The 21,764-nt window shown below is 35.9% G+C and overlaps 1 protein-coding gene across 1 annotated transcript; it reads left to right on the top strand.

Annotated features, from left to right (window-relative positions):
* The first annotated feature begins 306 nt into the window (after positions 1-306).
* On the top strand, positions 307-20,853 carry LOC116751848 (general transcription factor IIH subunit 2). The gene is made up of 16 exons (XM_032628233.1): positions 307-373; positions 2,979-3,066; positions 3,700-3,777; positions 4,098-4,134; positions 4,343-4,429; positions 5,465-5,515; positions 5,833-5,887; positions 9,489-9,594; positions 10,818-10,908; positions 11,074-11,161; positions 11,665-11,772; positions 13,543-13,606; positions 15,300-15,403; positions 15,972-16,074; positions 18,260-18,299; positions 20,123-20,853. The coding sequence occupies exons 2-16, from the start codon at positions 3,011-3,013 to the stop codon at positions 20,240-20,242; spliced, it is 1,188 nt and encodes a 395-aa protein (XP_032484124.1). The 5' UTR covers positions 307-373; positions 2,979-3,010; the 3' UTR covers positions 20,243-20,853.
* The last annotated feature ends 911 nt before the right edge of the window (positions 20,854-21,764 follow it).

Below are 21,764 nucleotides of genomic sequence, written 5' to 3'. Positions count from 1 at the left end.
CCGGGAAAACCGCTGCACAGCAAGCTGGCTCAGCTGAGGCTGCTGATGTGGTCAGAGTCCTTCATGCTAACCTTTTGTAAATAATAAAATCAAGTCTCAGATGCCGGATGGACGGCTACCAGGCCTCCAACTTTCCAAGAGCGAATGCCCACCACTCTTCCCGCCTCCTTGCGAAGAGCTGGAAGGAAGCAGGACGTCCCTCCCCGCGAAGTCAACAAGGTTGCTCCGGCCTGCGAGCGCCGCGCTCCGGCCACCACCGCTCCCAGCAGCCGGAACGTTTGCGCGTCGCCCCCGTGCGCGGCGGAAGGACTTCGGCGGCGCCCTTAGAGCAAATTGTGCAGAGCTTCCGGCAGAGCGGCCCTCAGCAGGACAGGTGAGGCCGCGGTAAAGGTTTGCCCGGAGCCGAGGCGTGGATCCGAGGCCTGGGAAGTGTGGCAGCGGGAGGGGCTGCGCGGCTGGAAGCGGGGATTGAATGGCCCAGAACCGCCTCGCAGGGAATGAGGATGTGTGGGAGGGGGAGGAGGGCAAATTCCGTCTAGGGAGTTGCATAGAAGCATCTGGGGCAGCAGTGTGGAGAGTAGCTCTCCTGCTCTAAGACAGGGCACGAGTTTGGGGACTTGTGGTCCTGGGTTCTAGCTCGTCACCAGCCTCCAGCTGTGTGGCCTCAATAGAGTTACCAGCCTCTGACCCTTGAGTTCCACACCTGAAAAGCAGGACAGTTATCACCCTTGCCTGTCGCACAGCGCTTGGCAGGGTTAGGTGTGAGGGAAATCTTCATAAATTGCGATGTGTGGTGCAGATCTCATTTGTTCACGTGTAGCTTTCTGAGCTCATATGAAGGAATCATACCACCAGCCTTCCCCAGGGGGAAGTGGCTTTCCTGGGGTTGGATTCCCAGCGATATTTGTAAGAAGATGGAATATTGGGCAGTCATAGGCAGTTGGAGATGCTGACCTAAGAGGTTACCAAGTACATTTTCCTCCAGGCTGCATAAATCCCTTCTCTATTAACTGCATGCCTTGTAAACATCCAGCTTCCCTTTGAACATCTGCAGTTATGGGGATCTTAATATCTCTGTCCTATCCCTGTAATTTCCCATTGCAGACAGTTCAAATTAAGAAGTCCTTGTATACAGTGAGCCAGAGGTGGTCCTGCTTGCAGCTTCTTTTCATATAGTTCTCACTTTGTTTCTGAACTTTCAGAGAATTAAAAGTAATAAGATAAAAATAAAATACAGTTTAAATATTGATGTGATGGATGGCAGTAGCCACCTCTTTAAGAATTTAAGCTTTTGATTTTTGACATTCATGATAAATACAAAAACACCTCCATGGAAAATCAAAATGTTCAATTTAGTCACTGTATGCTGTGTTACTACACTCATCATTAAACCTACAAGGCACCAACATGGTGTGTTGAAATAGCACTGATGTCAGAATTAATGCACTTCTTGTTACTTCAGGATACTAAAGTGGATCACCTGATCTCCTGAAACAAATGAATCTCTTCCAGCGCCAGGGAGTGGCTTGTTAATTCAGTGAGAGACACACAGAACTTTAGCAAATAATATCTGATTGTAGCAGGTGCCAGAGAAAGCGGTGATGCTATAAAAGCAGTCTTAAACTTGTCAATAGGTTTTAATTCCAGAAGTCCATTTATAAAAATCGATATATATTTAGATTTTTAAGTATATTTTTCTATAGGAAAAATGAAATAAATGAGGTTGAGGTCTTGGTTATTGTCCTCATCACAAAAATTAATCTTTGCCCCTGCCAATGATGGGATTTGTTTTGTCCTTAATGTCTTGGCACTTAGGATTCCTTTGATCTTTCATCTATGGTAGAAGGAAGTTGAAAGTGAGAATGTAGAATGGGGAGGGAGATTCCATTGGGGAGGGTGGAGGTGTGGATGTGGTGGGGGTGTTTATTACTTGGTTATGGTTAATAAAGTACTCCCAACACCAGTTTTATTCCTGATTATTATTTTTTCAAATCCTATGATCTTTTTTTCTAAAATAACATGTGAAATCCAGACAAAACAAAACGCAAATGTTTTAAATTTTTAACTTTGAAATAATTTTAGATTTACAGAAAAGTTGCAAAAAAAGAAAAGTACAGAGTTTCCATATAACCTCCCTCTTGAGACAGCCTGAGCTAATGTATAAAGTTTCTTTCCAAATGCTTACTTAAATTATTTAAATAATAATGAAATTATTAAATAATTAAATAAAATTTAAAATAAATTAGTTGAGATCAAAATCAAGGTGGGGTATCCCTGATTATTAAAGAAATACATGTTCATATTGAAAATATGAAAATACAGAAAAGAATAAAGAAGCAAAAAACCAATCATCCTTAATCGTAACATCCATCAAAACCATTTGTCCTATTTATTGAATTACTAAATATTTCCTTTTTCTTTTAATAGTTGGGGTTATAGTGTAGGTTTAATATTGTATTTTTTAAAAAATTATGAGCCATAAGCATTTATCATTTATGAATAATAATAAATTTCATTTAAAAACTTGATTATGAGAAAATTCACACAAAGGTAGAAAGATAGTACAGTGAATCACCATGTATTCAGCACTCAGCTATAATAAGCAGCAGTTGTGGCTCGTGTTTCATCTACACCTGTACCCACTTCTCATAATTCTATGGTTCTGTCCTATGACACATCTTTAATACATTTTTTTTTTTTAATTGTAAAGAGATGCTTATTTGTGGTGGTGCCAAATTTGTGCATAATTATTCGTATTCTTTCTTGGGGATGGGAAAAGAGTTCCATGAGGATTTTAAAGTATTTTTCATTCAGCTACAATTATTGAATAAATTGCAAAAAATAAGATGATTTTTGCATTCTGAGTTTTTTTTTTACTTTGTGTGTTTACTTTCCGCTCTTTACTTTTCAAATTTAATTGTATGCATTTGGTGACAAACATCTTTAATCAATTCACAATCTAATGATTTTTTTAACAGAATATTGAATAATACAAAACAGTAAGAAAAAAATGGATGAGGAGCCTGAAAGAACTAAGCGATGGGAAGGAGGCTATGAAAGAACATGGTAAGTAGGGCATTATTACTTTCCCGTCCCTTTTAGATGTTGTTTTGGGTTTTGTTTTTGTTTTTACAACTTTATTGAAGTATATTTTACACATGTTAACATTCACCTGTTTCTTATGTATAATTCAGTAATTTTTAGAAAATTTACTGGATTGTGCAATCATCAACATAAATCAGTTTTAGAACATTTTTACCACCCCAGTAATATCCCTCATGTCCATTTACAATTCATTCCATTCCCACCTCCAGTCCTAGGCAACTACTGTGTGCTTTCTGTTTCTCTAGATTTGCCCTTTCTGGACATTTCATGTAAATGTAATCATATAATATGTGGTCAGTTGTGTCTGACTTCTTTAACTGAACATACTGTTTCAAGTTCATCCATGTTGTCGCATGAATCAGTAATTCATTTCTTTTTATTGCTGAATAGTATTCTGTTAATATGTTTATGCCATGTTCTTATTCATCCTTTCACCATTTGATGGACATTTAGATTGTCTATAATTTTTGGCTGTTATGAATAATGCAGCTGTGAACATTCAGGTGCAAATCTTCGTGTGGACATATGTTTTCATTTCTCTTGGGTTGATAAAATTTTAGCTTATCTTTTCAAACAAGTAATTATTGCTTACAGGGAGATTCTTAAAGAAGATGAATCAGGATCACTTAAAGCTACAATAGAAGACATTCTCTTCAAAGCAAAGAGAAAAAGGTAGGTAAACTTTGTGTGTGTTACAAAAGGTAAAATATATTCCTTTAGGTGTTTCTGTCCACTTATGGCCACTCCTTGGTACTTCATTTGAGCTGTGTTTCAGGGAAACTGACTTGTAGCCTTCTAAATAGGGGGAAGGAGCCAGCAACCTAGTGCCTCATCAGGGAAATTGATCTTCAGGGACTGTCCAAAATGCCCATTATATGCATCCATAAGTTAATAATTTATTTCACTAAAAAAATGCAGGTTAGTTGAAAAGTTGTAATGATTTTTCAGGTAGTAGATGGTATTCCATTAAAATGTTTGCATAATTTTAACAGGGTATTTGAGCACCATGGACAAGTTCGACTTGGAATGGTATGTTATTCTTTTTTCCTTTTCTGGTACAGGACTAGTTTGAGTTAGAGAAACATTCTGGCTTAATAGAATAAACAACAGTAAAACAAACTTTTTAAGGGAATATATTAAAAATATATGTGTAGAATATGTGAATACTAAATGATATTTTTACTTCTTGATCAAAAATGTATTTGAAAATTGTTCTTTTGGGGATTTTTTTTGGTAGATGCGCCATCTTTATGTGGTAGTAGATGGATCAAGAACAATGGAAGACCAGGATTTAAAGCCCAATAGACTGACATGTACTTTAAAGGTATACTAAAATTATTCTAATTTATACTACATGTGAGGAAGGATGCTGAATTCTGTAAAAGAAATGGTTTTAAAGAAAGCAATCTTTTTTTTTTTTTTTGAGCTAATACAAACTATAGCTAAGTAGAAGTGCTACCGGATCATTTACAGAAATGGTATACCACAATAGCTAATTATTTATGCTCTTAATTCCACTCCGTGTTAGGATCTTGCTTTGTCAGTTATCCCTTTCTTTATTGAATCTTCATTCTCCTTTGACTTACTTGAATCAATCTCCTCAGCTTATAAACACATTCAGATTATTCCTAATTTATTAAAACCCATCCTCAATTTTGCTTATTCTCCTGTTTGTCTTTATTGGATCTTTTCCTTTAGATTGTTTCTGTCTTATATGTCCAAATGGTTCCATCTTTCAAGGCCTAGTTCAAACCTATCTCATCACTTACCGTTTCAAATTCAGGTTTATTTAATATTTTAATTTTTATTTATTTAATATTTCAAAATTTATTATTTTTTATTTATTTAATATTTTTACTTCTGAACATTTTTTGAAAATCTATAAACTTAAAAATCAGTAGAAACAATGCTTCATAAGTAGATTTCACAGGCACTTCCCTGGTGGTGCAGTGGTTAAGAATCCACCTGCCAATGCAGGGCACACGGGTTCAGTCCCTGGTCCAGGAAGATCCCACATGCTGTGGAGCAACAAAACCTGTGCGCCACAACTACTGAAGCCCGCACTCTAGAGCCTGCGAGCCACAACTACTGAAGCCCGCGTGCCACAACTACTGAAGCCCACATGCCTAGAGCCTGTGCTCCTCAACAAGAGAAGGCACCACAATGAGAACCCTGCGCACCGCAATGAAGAGTAGCCCCTGCTCGCTGCAACTAGAGAAACCCCACGTGCAGCAATGAAGACCCAACGCAGCCAAAAACAAATAAATTAATTAAAAAAAAAAAAGATTGCACAAAACCTGTTTTCTGTGGTTGTTGTTTTGCCCTTATCTAGTATTTCCTTTTTGTTTTCTTTGAACAGTTGTTGGAATACTTCGTGGAGGAATATTTTGATCAAAATCCTATTAGTCAGGTATGTAGATAAGTGATGTAATTCAGAATTAGCATCCTGATATTATTGCCAAATATAATTTATTTTTTAAAACATTGTACATATATTCTGTTGGTGATTAAGTGATTCAGATTGTGTATAAGTTTCTGGGACACTTAGCAATGAAAAGCAAGATAACTCTAGAAGTTAATGTACAGTGAACACATAGCTCAGTTTATATCAGAAGTTTCTCATGTTACTTATTCCTTTTGTAATTGGTCATTTATTTTAGTTACATACATTCTTATCAAGAAGAAATAATTTGTTAAATTAATAATCATTTTTGTTTTTATTTTGAGATTGGAATAATTGTAACAAAGAGTAAAAGAGCTGAAAAACTGACTGAACTCTCAGGTATGCATAAAATTACCTTTATAGCACTCAAGGACTTGGCTTTATTTACCCAACCTTGTAACTCTGTTTGTAAGGTTGCCTAATAAGTAAAATGAAGCCTTTCTGCAGGCTCTTTAGGTAAAACACTTAAAAAACCCTCTATTAAACTCTTGGTCTCTAAAATGACCTGTTTTTTTGTTTGATTTTGTCGCCCACGCGGCATGAGGGATCTTAGTTCCCCAACCAGGGATCAAACCCGTGTCCCCTGCAATGGAAGCGCAGAGTCTTAACCACTGGACTGCCAGGGAAGTCCCTAAAATGACCTGTTTTAAATTGAGTTCTGTTTTTTCATTTTTTTTTTTTAACTTGAGTTCTGCACAGTCATGAATAGTATTATAATGAATGTAAATGTGTTTATTCTTATCCTGAAAGCATCAAAATTATTTTAACCATTCAGAAGATCCACTTAATCTTAAAATTAATTTTTTAAAGGTAAACCTCTAAAGAACAAAGAGTAAACAAATTGAATTGTAGTTGTTAATGATTAGATTTTCTGCTTGCATGACATGCCTAACTGAATTTTATTCTCTTAAGAGATAATAATGGCAGATTTTATTTGCTTTGGTATATGTGCCATTGCAAACTTACATCACTAATTCTATTTTATTTTCTGTAAAATACACTGTCCCTTAAATGTGGTTCTCAAACTTTCATCCTCACCAATACACATAAAATTGACACACTTCCATCATTAGTAATTTTTCATTATGAAATTAGTAGTGAAGTGTATGTTAGCCTGGGGTCATCCCGGAAACTCAGTTGGAAGTAATCCAGAAAATCACAAACTAGCTTAAGGGCAAAGGGGAAATTACTGGCTCATGTTGAAAGGTGGGCTGACTTCACATATAGTTGTTTCTGTCTGGCTTCATTCTCTGATAGGTTTTCTGAGAGGTGAAAAGACGTCTATTAATAGCCCAAGTCTACATGACCCTCCTAGTCCGTAGCCTCAGCACAGGTTCCAAAGAGGACTCTTATTGACTCTGATTATGATCTGCGCATCCATGAGCCGTCAAAGTAGCCAAGGGAATGAAGTATTTTGTTGGTAGGCCTGGATTACATGTCTGTGTCTGGAGTAGGTTAGAAGCAGGGTAAGTTCCATTTGAACCACGTAGTCTAAACTGGATTCTTATACAGTGAAGGAAGGATAGTTCCCCTAAGAAAAAGATGTAGGGCCGACCCTCTTGCATGCCCCCTACCCCAAGTTAATAGTAATATTCTATGGGTGCACAGAGATGAAAAATCCTCTGGTGATTCTTATAGGCCTCTTGAAAGTACCCTCTCTTCCTCTGAACAGAATCACTGCTATAAACCACACTGACAGTAACGTAAGTATGCTTTTTTTCTATACTCATAACACAGTAGGAGATAAAAAATTTTTTTGTATGTTATGGTAGAAAGAAGAGTGGATAGAGAGCCAGAAGTTTTTGAGTGTTGGTCCTGCCACTGGGTAGGCATATGTCTTTGGGCAAATCACTTAACTTATTAGATTTGTTTCTCAGTTATGAAATGAAGGAATTAGACTTAGGTACTTTTCATTTCTAAAATTTTATGATTCCAAGAATAAATACTTGCAGTATATAGCTGACCCTTGAACAACTTGAGAATTGGGAATGCTGACCCTCTGCACAGTTGAAAATCTGCATATAACTTTACAGTCGGTGCTGTTTCAGTGGCTCCACCTCCGTGAGTTCAACCAACTGCAGTTCATGTAGTACTGTAGCACATACTTAGTGAAAAAAAATCTGCATATGAGTAGACCCACATAATTCAAACACGTACTGTTCAAGGGTCCACTGTATATTAACTATGGCAAATGGTTAATATTTTAAAGCTTATTCAAATAAATAAGAACACCAAGAAGCTCCAAGTAGATGTATGGGCAAAGAAGATAAACAGTGCATGCCAGAAAAAAAGAGGAATTAAATAACTATTAAAAAAGACAGTTTAGCCAAACTAGTGTTAAAAAAAAAAAAAGCCCACTCAACAACATTTTACATATTTTAAATGACCAAAATGAAGTTTCAAAAGCAGTATATGGCTTGCTGAACCATGGAGAAACTGGTACTTATAATGCTGATAGTCTGGTTAATTCGTTTAACATTTTCTGGAAAAGAGCCATAAAAATGTCCCTTGGAGGACTTCCCTGGTGGTCCTGTGGTTAGGACTCCACACTTTCATTGCTGAGGGCACGGGTTCAATCCCTGGTCGGGGAACTAAGATCCCGCAAGCCGTGTGGCACGGTGAAGAGGGAAAAAAAAAGGTATTAAAAAAAATATATTCCTTGAAGTATACTTAGGAAATGTTATGAAAGAAGAAAAAGCCTCACTCTACAAATATGCTGTCTGGAGTGGTATGTATTGGGTTGGCCAAAAAGTTCGTTCGGGGTTTTCCGATGATGTTACAGAAAAACCTGAACGAACTCTGGCCAACTCACTATAATAGTGACAAATTGGAAATTAAATGTTCAGTGGTATGAAGGTAGTTTGCTATATGATAAACTCGATGTTTCATTGTTGTTAATATGAAGACAATGTTGAAATAGGAGGAAATGTCTGAAGAATACCATATTTTATTGAACCTCAGATTCTGTCATTTGTAAGATACCTTTATTTTATGAGCCATCAAGAAGGAAACATTCTAGCAATTAACCTTTGATACAATGTCAAATGATACGTGAATTGTTCATACCAGCTGCTTGGTGGTTTGACATGCCTGTCAACTATTCTAAAGAATTTGGCAGTTTTTCTTCCCTTCATTTGTATTGCTTAGCATGAGACAGACAGTCTTTTCAGATGTTATTTCAATAACAACGTAACACAGTTTTGTCTCTGTGGAAATCCTCTTTCTTGGGTCTTATAAAGTGCTTGTTTTTTACCCCTGAAGAAAAAAATGGAATTGCAGGCATTCTTCTATCAATGAGTTTTTGCTTCACCAATAACAAATTTACACCTCACTGTTCTGTTCCATGCCTTTCTACATAAAAATATAACCGTCTGTATTAGCCTTTCTAAAAACACTTTAAATCGCAGTTAAACTCAACATGAACAGCACAAACAATGCACATGATACAGTTGAAGCAGCAACACATCAACAGCATTCATAGGTTCGCACTTGAGCAGGCAGTGACAGCTGTGTCACAAACGCTGCCTGGCTGCCAGTGATTGTAAGACACATCGTGATTTCAGAGATGTTAAAATGTGAACATATATTAGTATTAAAAATGATGAAATAGGAAATATTAAGAGTAAAAATATATGCCACTCTAGGTTAATATTATTAAAATGTGTGCTAATAGATTATTTGTATTCTGTTTTTTCAGTACGAGTGAGACTATATAACAAAACATTTCTGATGAAAGTGCAACTTGCTGATAAGAACCTGCTATATAAAAAATAAAATAAAATTCAAAAATTGAAAAAAAATTGCAACTTGCTAAAAATGTAAATCAAAGGGATTCTGTTGTTTAACATCATAGATATGTAAATTTGGGAGAAAGGTAAATTTATATAATGTATATATAGATTATTTTTATTAAAAGTAGATTATTCCATTTCTATTTTAGGAAACTCAAGGAAACACATAATATCTTTGAAGAAAGCTGTAGATATGACTTGCCATGGAGAGCCATCTCTTTATAACTCCTTAAGCATGGCTATGCAGACTCTAAAGTTAGTATTTTACACTTATTGTTTATAATTTATTTCAAAGTGTTTTGAATGAGTTAAGTTGAAATGATAATATGTTAATATGCGTCTCCATAAACCCAGCTGTAATGAAATCATTATTGAAAGAAATATGTAATGTCATTTATAATGTTTAGTATGGTGTTGGTAAGTAATTTTTATTTTACATTTTAGTTGCTGAGGTATATCCTTAAAGGTTTTAGAAAAATATAATTAAAGCTGTAGTAATATTAGTAGTACAAAAGAAATATAAAAATATTTTATTGAAAATTGATTGTATGTGGAATTTAATGTGGTATAATAACTGAGTTTGTTGTACATTGGTTTTTATTAACTTATTTTGTAATACATCTATAAATTAATAGCACTTTTCTAGCAAGTTTAACTGTGGAATATAGTTAAAGCCCCAAAGAAAGTATTCAATATATTTAAAGCTTATATATTTTATCCCTGGATAGTCTGTCCTGACTCAGATTTTTATACCTTTATACGATACTTTTTTAGTTTTGAAGTAGATGAGAAGGAGGTAACACACATAGTGACGGTAGGCACAATAGCAGCATCCACAAGTGAAAGCTGAGCCTAACAATGAAAATATAAGCAGGAAAGCTATAAATAATTGATAAAGTTGCTCCAAAAAGCATAGAAATATCTATTTGGTATAGAGGAGAACAGATCACATCTTAAAATCCCGTAAACCATCATTGAATTAAATGGTACACAAACATTACTGTTTATGAATATTATGACTGAATCAACATGAGATTAAATTGTCTTTAAAAAAGAAGTATGTTACTATTTTCAAGCCACACATATGCACCTTAAAGTTGATTCCTATGGTATTGTCACACTTTCCAATGTACACTTTAGACTTTGTATGAAACAAATCCATGAGACTGTAAGCTTCATGATGTCAGGAACCTTGTTGGTCTTGTTTATCACTTTATCCCCAGAACTTAAAAGAGTATTCAAGAAATGTTTATTGAATGAATAAGTGAATCAATGAATTTTTTTTAAGTGTGTAGCTAATTTTAGAAAAACTGGCATTAAGGTTTTTAGAGTATGCTCACAATTCATTCCTTTGTAATGTTGAAATAAATGGGGTTATTCTGTAGTCTAAGTGTGTAAACCATGGGTACTATTGTTTCTGAGTTTTTTATCAGTGTAATTTGTTATACCTAATTGGAGTGGTTTTTATCTTTCTTTAGACACATGCCCGGACATACAAGTAGAGAAGTCCTAATCATCTTTAGCAGTCTCACAACCTGTGATCCATCTAATATCTATGATCTAATCAAGGTAGGACCAATAATTTCTTCATAATCAAAATCAAAGTTACAACTCTAAAGAGAATTCTATAGTGAATTTATTACTAGTTTTCAGAACATTCTATTTTTCAAACACATTAATTATTCAATTTTTTTTCTTCCCTCAAAACTCACCATTTACTTGGATTTTACGAAGACCCTAAAGGCAGCTAAAATTAGAGTGTCTGTTATTGGATTGTCTGCAGAGGTTCGGGTTTGCACTGTGCTTGCTCGTGAAACTGGTGGTATATATCTAGAATCTTCAATATTTACTCATAATTACTATGTAAAGTAACAGTCTATGAATTAGGATGTTTTTATATGTTTTTTAAGCTGCTAAACTTAAATCAGTTCATGTCCTGAAGTCCAAAATATGGGTAGTTAGATTAAATATATCACCAATTCTATAAGATATCATCTCAGAATGCAAGGAATTTTCAGTAGTTATGTCAATGTTCAGAGGAAGCATTATAACTCTTGAAAAGCTAGAAATTTTACTATATTAATACTTAGCGAAGAACTTGTAACTTGGCTTTAATTAAATTGTAATTACAGTTATTCCTAGAGAAGTCAATTTAGAGATGTTATTTAAATAAAGTTTTTGAAAAACGATAATTTAACATAAGAATTTACTTTGAAAATGAACATTTTCAGATGGTAAAACTTTTACAGAATTATATAGAAATTACAGTTCATTCTTATGTCTGGAAAGCTGTTGTTTCTTCTCTTTTACTTCTCGTCTTGTTAGGCACATACCATGTTATTTTAGATGAAAGCCATTACAAAGAATTGCTGACACATCATGTTAGTCCTCCTCCTGCTAGCTCAAGCTCTGAATGCTCACTTATTCGTATGGGTAAGTATTTATTTTGTGTTATTTAATTAATTAATTTTTATTTTTAATTTTCTTTTTGGCCGCACCACTTGCAGGATCTTAAATAGTTCCCCAACCCGGGGTTGAACCCGGGCCACTGCAGTGAAAGTGCCAAGTCCTAACCACTGGACCTCCAGGGAATTCCCTATTTTGTGTTATTTTAAAATAGACATTTAAAAAAATATATTTTGACTCAAGCTAGACTTTCTATCTCATTTGCACAAGTTAACGTTTAAGAATTTCTTGTATTTAACTTAAATGTTTTATAATTAGAGAAAATTATGCTGTTGAAGCAATTTTGGGAAATACAGAGAAGTAAAAAGAAAATTAAACTCACATGTAGTCTTATCACTCAAGGAACACTACTTTTTTTTTTTTTAATTAAGGTTAGAAAGGTATAAAGACACTGTGTTTATAGAGAAATTCTTGTATTAGGAAATCAAAAAAGCTATAAAATCTGCTGTACTGTTTTATCAAAGCTGTGTAATACAATTATTATTTTATAGTAAACATTTATTTGTAAATTGAAATTGAAAAAGCCCAACTATTTTGTAATTTGTAATTGAAAAATCCCAACTTTTTCAATACAAAAAGAGACTCCTGGGGCTTCCCTGGTGGCGCAGTAGTTGAGAGTCCGCCTGCCGATGCAGGGGACGCGGGTTCATGCCCCGGTCCGGGAAGATCCCACATGCTGTGGAGCGGCTGGGCCCGTGAGCCATGGCCGCTGAGCCTGCGTGTCCCGAGCCTGTGCTCCGCAGCGGGAGAGGCCACAGCAGTGAGAGGCCCGCGTACCAGAAAAAAAAAAAAAGAGAGAGAGAGACTCCTTGTTTAATATGCATTTTTAAACTGTCAGTGAGATGGAATGCTTTTCTGCCTTGTTTTTGGCTATTTATAGTACTGTTCAACTTCTCTTTCCTGTTTCCTCATCTCACGTGATATTAGTATCTATTTCATTGCCTGTTGCAAGGATTGAGTTAATACAGACCAAGTATTTAGAGTAATGCTTGATATAAACACTCAGTACATTTTAGATATTATGTTGGCTAATCTTTTTGATTTACTGATACATTTCCTTAGCCTATCTTAAAGTTATTTTTAAACTTATAATAATTCTCCAAATTGATTTATTAGAACCATTTAGGAATATCAACCCATTTTCAGTCACCTGATGCAAATGTTTTTTCAGTTGGTCATTTTCCTTTACTTTTATTTATTTGTTTTGAAATGTAGATAGGTTTAAATTTTTTATATAGAATGAAATTTCTCTTTTTTTATGGTTTCTGCTTTTCTTAGACTTGTTTTCAGAATTTAAAAATATATATGGAAAATAGACTACATGGGTTTGGACATTCCAAAATTTTAAACTAGGAGTATGTTCTTATATAAAATGAAAGGAGACTATATTATAGACTCCTCTGTTATATCAGAAAGTATTTAAAAATTACACACATTTTCTTTTTAAAAAGCAGTGTGTGTTAAGCGTTGTTAAATTAGAAAATATGGATATGAACTTTAGAATCTGAGGCCATATATATGGACAGATCTTTCCCCCATTTCCTCTACTATTAATTCTTTTTTAAACTGGGAACTACTGTCAGTTTGACCGTGCTATAATAAACATATCTAAAAGTCAGGAAAGAGAACTTTTGCACAACTTAGTGGGCTTTCTGGTAAGAACATTTTTAGGTTTCTATTACTAGAATTTTTCTGTTTCCTTGAGGGAAAAAAAGTAATACATTTTCTTCTGTGAAGGATTTCCTCAGCATACCATTGCTTCTCTGTCTGATCAAGATGCAAAACCCTCTTTCAGTATGGCGTAAGTAAAAACCTTGAAATTGTCCGTGATAATGTTGTTACATTGTTAAGTCCTTCCTGTAAGTTATAAATTTAAAAGATGGACTTGAAATGTAATGGCTTTTGTAGAAGATTACTTTCTATGCAGCTGTAAAAAGGAGTGAAAACTATATATACTCCTGTAATATTACTAAGTAAAACAGTAAGGTAGAGCAAAGTGTATAGTGTGCTACCGATCATCTAAGAAGAGGGTGGAGGTTTGAGTAGATACACATACTTGTTTATATTAATAATAAAAATAGTAATGAAACCAAAAAGTAAAAAAATGTTTACTAATGCAATGTGTGGAGAAAGGCAAAGAGATAGATCCTAGACTTTTCTGCATATAACTTGTTTTAACTTTGGAGCTTTACATTTTACATAATTATAAAACAAAAGTAAACTTAAGAAAGTAAGTCTTAAAACTCATAAATAAGACTACTGTCTTTAGCTATAAAAGTGTAATAGGGACTAGATTTACACTTCTGTCTCCTTGCAGAAAACCAAACAAAATATACAAAACTGTAGTTTTTGTATATTGGACAACAGGCAGTGCAAATAATGATCCCTGCAAGACGAGAAACAAATGAGGTGGGCCCTATGATTGCAGCTTACTGCCTAGAGAGAATTTCCAGGCTGCTGCGCAGGGAGGGAAGACACACACAGAACCAGGAGGTTTTGCTCCGTTCAGAAACAAAGTTCAGAGTTTGGGGGGTGGGGGGGGTGGAAGCGGCTACCATTTTGCAGGGCAGAGTACTCGAGAGTAAAGAGCTGCACAGAGAGCTCTGGAGAGCTTCCTCTGAAGCTCCCCATGAGTCATTAGCTGTATGTTGATCTGTACATTCCTGCTGGGAATCTCCTGGAGGCCAGGGAAAGAACTGGAGAGGAGCAGCAGAACAATCCCTAGAGCTCACACGGGGCAGGGAGTAGTTCATGTTACCACCAGTCAGTGTGGAAAGGCCTCTTAACACCGCAGGCATTGAATAGACTCCACAGTAATGAAACCAAGTTAACTTTAGACTAGCAGCTGTTCTGGACAGCCTAACAAACTTGAAAACAAGTCTTGGCATCATACTATTTCACAGTTACGAAAGTATATTCCAGAAAAGCCACAGTGTATTTAAGGCAATGCAAAAAAAAATCCAGCACCCAAAACAGAGCAAAATTCACAATATCTGGCAACCAATCAAAAATTACCAGTCATGCAAAGAAGTAGGAAAGTATGACCCATAACAAGGAGAAAAATCGTAGAATGGAAACATATCCAGAAATAACACAGTTGATAGAAGTCATAGGTTTGGTGTTAAAATAATTATTGTAAATATACTCCATATGCTCAGGAAAGTTGAGGAGTACATGAGTATGATAGGAGATATGGAAAATAGAAAAAAGACCCCAATCAAATTTCTAGAGATGAAGAATACAGTGTTTTAGATGAGAAATAAGCTGGATTAGGATTAACAGCAGATTAGTCACTGAAGAAGAGAAGGTGAGTGAATTCAAAGACATTAATGGAAACTATTCAAAACAAAATGCAAAGAGGAAAAAAGACAAAAATGAACAGAGTGTAAGTGAGCAGTGAAACAACTTGAAGGTTTTAAAATCAGAGTGGCTTTTGCTCTAACTGCTCACATCTTTATATATCACTTTTTAAAAAGTAATGTTTCCCCCCACAGGCATCTGGATAGCAACACTGAGCCAGGACTTACGTTAGGAGGCTATTTCTGCCCACAGTGTCGGGCAAAGTACTGTGAGCTTCCTGTTGAATGTAAAATCTGTGGTAAGAAACCAACTGTTCATGATCCAGTAAATTAATCTTGAATAATTTCTTACCTATATTGCTATTAAAATAAATATAAATATTAAGCTCTGCCTATGTTTCTGGATTTAATCTGTGAAAAAAGACATAGATTACTTTTTTTCATTGTGTGCTTAGTACTCCATTTTAAAAAATAAACATGGCATTCTAAAAGAGTTTCCTAATTCTCTTTCTGAAAAAAATTATGTTCTTTAAAGGCAGTGCAGTAGATCTAGTAGACGTTTTTGCAGCTCTTCATAAAATAAATATGTATAAGGAGAATGAGAAGTTAAAGTAACAGAATTGTAGAATTTTATTTAATTTATAAGTAAGGAAATATGCCAAGAGAGGTCACATACTTAATGACAGAACTAAGACTCCATCCTGGAGTCTCCTTTTATGGCCACAGGTAAACTAAAGAAATGAATGCCTGCAATCCTAAAAAAAAAGAACTTGAAAATATTTAGCCTAAGTTATATCATTTGACATTTCAGCCATCATCTTTATGAGGTTTGGGTTATTAAATATGTCTTTCTGCTTTATGTGTTAGGTCTTACTTTGGTGTCTGCTCCCCACTTGGCACGGTCTTACCATCACTTATTTCCTTTGGATGCTTTTCAAGATATTCCCCTGGAAGAACATAATGGAGAAAGGTATATGAGTTTTGAGTAATTTGTATCTGTTACAAGTGATAATGTTTGAATATATTGTTACTACATTAAAAAGAGTCATATTCACTTGGTCACGATTACTGCTAATGTAGAAAATGAGGTGTAGAATGCCTTGTTTATGACTGAAATGATTCATTAAACAGATCTGGATCTCCAGAGATCTGTTAATTTCCCTAAACCCATCTATGTGTAGTAAGAGTGGTGGTATGTTGGTAAATCAGCTCTCCAAAAAGAAAAAAAAAAAAAAGCCCTGATTTGTAGCATTTGCTGATTTCCATGGTGTAAAACTGGAAGATTTATCCAGAAGGCCTAATATCAAAATAATATAAAAAATAAAGAAAAGATCAAATGAAGAGTATGAAAGAAATATTCAAGGATATTTTCTACTGTCGAAGGAAAAAATTTTCTAGATTGAAAGGGACTGTCAAGTGCCTGACATATTGAAGGCAGACCTGCACTAAAGTGTATCATTGTGAAATTTCAGAATACACAGCAAAATACTAACCCTAAACATTTCTGGAAAGGGAGAATTGGGTCACATGACCTGGAATTAAAATTGTTTGGCTTCTTGTGAGCACCACTGGATGCTGACAGGGAGCAATTTCCTTCAAAATTTGGAATGAGAATTATTACCAACCTGAATTATATACCTAGCCAAGGTATTTAAATGTAGGTAGAATAGGAACTTCCCTGGCAGTCCAGTGGTTAAGACTCCGTGCTTCCAATGCAGGGGGTGTGGGTTTGATCTCCGGTCAGGGAACTAAGTTCCCACATGACGCGCAGCGCAGCCAAAAAAAAATATGTAGGTAGAATAAAGACATTTTCAGACTTGTAAGGTCTCAAGAGACTTTCTTGGGAAGCTGTGGAAGAGATTATTCAAAAGAATTGAGAAAGAGAATGAATGAAAGAGAATAGGAATATTTACCTAATTCAAAAGTGGCTAAAGAAAGCTGTAGGATGACGTCCTAGAATGACACTTGTATGTCAGATATGGAGAACAGTCAGTCTAGTTTGGAGAAGGTCAGAATGCTCCAGGAGAGATGTCACCAGAGGATGGAAACTATAGAATTCCTGATGTAGCTGAACATAACAAGAGGATATTCAGACTTCTCAGGGATCGATTGGGGCTGAGCTAGTGGTAATTAGAAAAGTTAAGCTTATGAATAACAATACAGTTATTAACTCCAGGAGAAAGTGTTTTACAGAGAGGAAAATTTGTATGGCATGGCTCAGATGAATATGTCTATGTAGTCATAATAAACTAAACATTTAATATTGTTCTATCCAAAATGACTTAACAAATGTCATTCTCAATTCTTTCTTTGTAGTTATGTGTACCCATTGCTATTGGTTCAAGATAGTTGAAAGAGAATTAAAATCTCATCTTCTGTAGTGGCAGGATCATAGCCAATGGCCTATGAAAAAAAACCAAGAGGTAGCACTATGAGCATTTGCTCTGGAAATGAAGTGTGGGTGGGTAGGGAGAGAACTGCTCTCTTTTGTAATAAATTTTGAGAACTTTTAATTCTTTAAACCATTCCTTGAAAATTAAGCCCTTAGGCATCCATTTTTATGATAAGTTAACTTCTATCCATCTAGACTTGTACCAGCTGTCTGCTGTCTTTGGGAAAGTTGAAAAATAATCATGCAAATCATTTTCTGTAGGTCTTAATTCCCTTGCAGAATACCAGCTGAGAAATCATACTCATATTTAACCTTGATGAAAATAAAATAAAATTTGTTTAAGGAAGATTTTAAGCTGTCAGATGACCTTGGGATTTACTGTGGAATTTTCTTAAATTACTGGTATTCTTAATTCTTTCTCCTAAAAATCATATGTAAAGATAATTACAGTTGACCCTTGAACAACACGGATTTGCAATGGTCCACATACTTGTAGATTTTTTCCATAAACACATACTACAGTACATGATCCACAGTTGGTTGAATCCTCGGATGTGGAACTGCTGATATGGAGGGTCAGAGAGCCAGAGTGCCAACTGTAAAGTTATACTCAGATTTTTGACCTCAGGGATTGGTACCCCTAGCCTGCGTGTTGTTCAAGGGTCAACTGTACTTATTAATAAGAGAATTCTTGTAGAAGTTTTCCTGAGCTATTTTAATGAGTGAGTCCTTAACAAAATGATTCTTAAACTTTCTTTTTCAGATTTTGTTATGCCTGTCAGGGGGAATTGAAAGACCAACATGTAAGTTCATGTGCTTTGTAAATATTAAGTATTGTACAATAAATATTGAGAAAATAGTATTATAAGTTTTCAATAGATTGTTGAAGACCAGGCTCATATCAGGTTATTTCTTAGAAGTATAACAGTAGGTAGAGATAAAATGGGAGCTATTACAAACAGTTGTTTTGTAATTCTGCATTCTAATTTTGTTATAAAGATATTTTAGTAGTTTGTCTTCAGTTTGCAAGCTGAACTGAAATACTGAAATATTAGTTTGGAAATACTAAAAGTTTTTTTCTCCATGTTGTACTTTAGAAACTCATAACTCATTCTGAAGTTACCGTTTAAGGTGACCACAGACCAAAGGTTATTCCCCCATTGTGCCACTGAGAAAATATTTTTAAAAATTTTGATGGGGCCAATTTGAACATATAAACTTATATAAAGTTGCAAATAAGATAGATCACTATCTAGTTTTAATTTTTTGTTAATTTAGTTACATGTCCATATTTAAAACTATACTTTATAAACTATATAAAATATTAGTGGAAAGGATGGCTTGTTTTATTCTACTCTCACATTTCATAAAACAGTTGTATCGGAGTTTCCTGGTGGTCTAGTGATTAGGATTCGGTGCTTTCACTGCCGTGGCCCAGGTTCAATCCCTGGTTGGGGAACTGAGATCCCACAAGCCTTGAGGCATGCCAAAAAAAACCCCCAAAAAACCCAAATATATATATATAAAACCAATTAAAAAAAACAATTTTATTAAGTTTTACATGCCTCTTTGACATCAGTAGCTGCATCCTCACTAGAACCACTTTTTGACTCATTTGGAAGTTTTTAAGAAGACACCATCTTTTTTTAAATAAATTTATCTTATTTTTATTTATTTTTGGCTGCGTTGGGTCTTTGCTGCTGCACGCGGGCTTTCTCTAGTTGTGACAAGCAGGGGCTGTTCTTTGTTGCAGTGCGAGGGCTTCTCATTGCTGTGTCTTCTCCTGTTGCAGAGCATGGGCTCTAGGCGCGCGGGCTTCAGTAGTTGTGGTACACGGGCTCAGTAGTTGTGGCACGTGGGCTCAGTAGTTGTGGCTCATGGGCTCTAGAGTGCAGGCTCAGTAGTTGTGGTGCACGGGCTTAGTTGCTTCGCAGCATGTGGGATCTTCCTGGACCAGGGCTCAAACCCATGTCCCCTGCACTGGCAGGCAGATTCTTAACCACTGCGCCACCAGGGAAGTCCCCAAGGGACTTTAAGGACTCAAAAACGAAGTTATTCCCTCATTTCTTTTTTTTCTTTTATAAATTTATTTATTTATTTTTGGCTGCATTGGGTCTTTGTTGCTGTGCGCAGGCTTTCTCTAGTTGCAACAAGCAGGGGCTACTCTTCATTGCGGTGCACGGGTTTCTCATTGTGGTGTCTTCTCTTGTTGCAGAGCATGGGTTCTAGGTGCGTGGGCTTTAGTAGTTGTGTCTCGTGGGCTCCAGAGTGCAGGCTTAGTAGCTGTGGCACACGGGCTTAGTTGCTTGGAGCATGTGGGATCTTCCATGGACCAGGGATCAAATCAGGGATCAAATCCGTGTCCCCTGCATTGGCAGGCGGATTCTTAACCACTGAGCCACCAGGGAAGCCCCTTCCCTCATTTCTAAGGAGTACTTTTTTGGAAAAAATTAATTGCCTTCGATTTGAGAATATATAGTACATTGGAACTAATAAAGTTGGTAGGTGAGTAGGGAAAAAGTGATAGAGATATAAAAGAGCAAAGCAACTTGAATGTCTTCTAACTATGCTGTACCTAACTTTTGGAAACTACTTTTTAAATTTAGTTTTCTTCTTTTCACTGCAGGTCTATGTTTGCACTGTGTGCCAAAATGTTTTTTGTGTGGACTGTGATATTTTTGTTCATGACTCTCTCCATTGTTGTCCTGGCTGTATTCATAAGATTCCAGCTCCTTCAGCTATTTGATTCCAGCATATAATACACATTGAATGTGTTAAAAAGACATTTGCGACTGTAAATAAAATGATTCTTTAGAAGAAACTCCAGTGAAGAACAGTTCGAAAGGAAAGTCTAAGAAACCTATTACTTTAAAGCTTCCTCTGTAATGATTGGTAAAGTATTTACTTAATGGTGTATATCTAATACCGCCATTTTGGTGGTTTGTTGTCTGAGACTGGCTTACCTTTTATAGTTCAGGTTAATGAACTATCCTTGTTAGCCTCACTCAGGTTCATACCCAGGGACTGTTTAACTTAATCCCCCTCAACTTTCCTACCCTGGGTCATCAGAAAAATGTAGGTGAGAATGTATGATGAGGTCCATGTTTCAGGTTCAATGAAGATATACTGTTATAGGCAGGACTCTCTCTAGGGTATACCCTTCTGAGAGTGAATCAGGTTTCCATAGCAAAGGTATGTTTATTTTAAATCTATGAACTTTAGTCACTCTAGATTGAGTTTAACTATGATATTCGTGATTTTATAAATAACAATTCTTAGTGAAGAATGTTATCAGTAAAGACAATGTAATCCCACCCTGGAGAGTCTATTCAATAAATCTTGGAGGAAGCCCAGGAATATGCATTATTTTCAGTTTTTTATATATATATATACATATTCTTTTTCAGATTATTTTCCCTTATAGGTTATTAGAAAGAATTATGTATTTTTAGCAACACATGTGTGCACACACACACTAAGACATAATTTGACCAAAGTACAGATCTTTCTCCCAAGAGTCATACTGTTTGCGCCTAGACCCAAATGGTTCTTTACAAGTAAACAGACTTCGGCTCTAGGTAACCAAATTAACTGCTGTCTTCCTTCCTTTTGCTCTGTCCACAAGAGGTATCAGTGGCTTGAAGGAGATGCCTTTAACATAATCAGAATATTTTATCTCCCCCTACTTGAAGTAAAAGAAAGGCCATGAGTAGGCACCTCTTGAAAAGTTACTTAGAAATATATTAGACACACACTCACAGTACTGTATATAAAAGGGACATTGAGTGCCTTTTTGGGGGGCTGCTTTATCTCTTTCTACAATTTTGGGGTTTATTTGTATACTTGATAAGGTTAAGGTGAATATTTTAGTTAGATGTAAGGAGGAATTTCTAGTCTCAAAATTATAGAGAGAGCTTCCCTGGTGGCACAGTAGTTAAGAATCTGCCTGCCAATGCAGGGGACACAGGTTTGAGCCCTGGTCCGGGATGATCCCACATGCCACGGAGCAACTAAGCCCGTGAGCCACAGCTACTGAGCCTGCGCTCTAGAACCCATGAGCCACAACTGCTGAGTCCGCATGCCGCAACTACTGAAGCCCATACACCTAGGGCCTGTGCTCTGCAACAAGAGAAGCCACCACAATGAGAAGCCAGCACACTGCAACAAGAGTAGCCCCCGCTCGCCACAACTAGAGAAAGACCGCGTGCAGCAACGAAGACCCAATGAAGCCAAAAATAAATAAATAAATTTTTAAAAAATTATAGAGA

This window comes from Phocoena sinus, chromosome 3 (assembly GCF_008692025.1).
Source record: "Phocoena sinus isolate mPhoSin1 chromosome 3, mPhoSin1.pri, whole genome shotgun sequence".
NCBI classification, from domain to species: domain Eukaryota; kingdom Metazoa; phylum Chordata; class Mammalia; order Artiodactyla; family Phocoenidae; genus Phocoena; species Phocoena sinus.
Note: the sequence above shows the minus strand (reverse complement) of the source record. Positions and strands in the feature narration are given on the sequence as shown.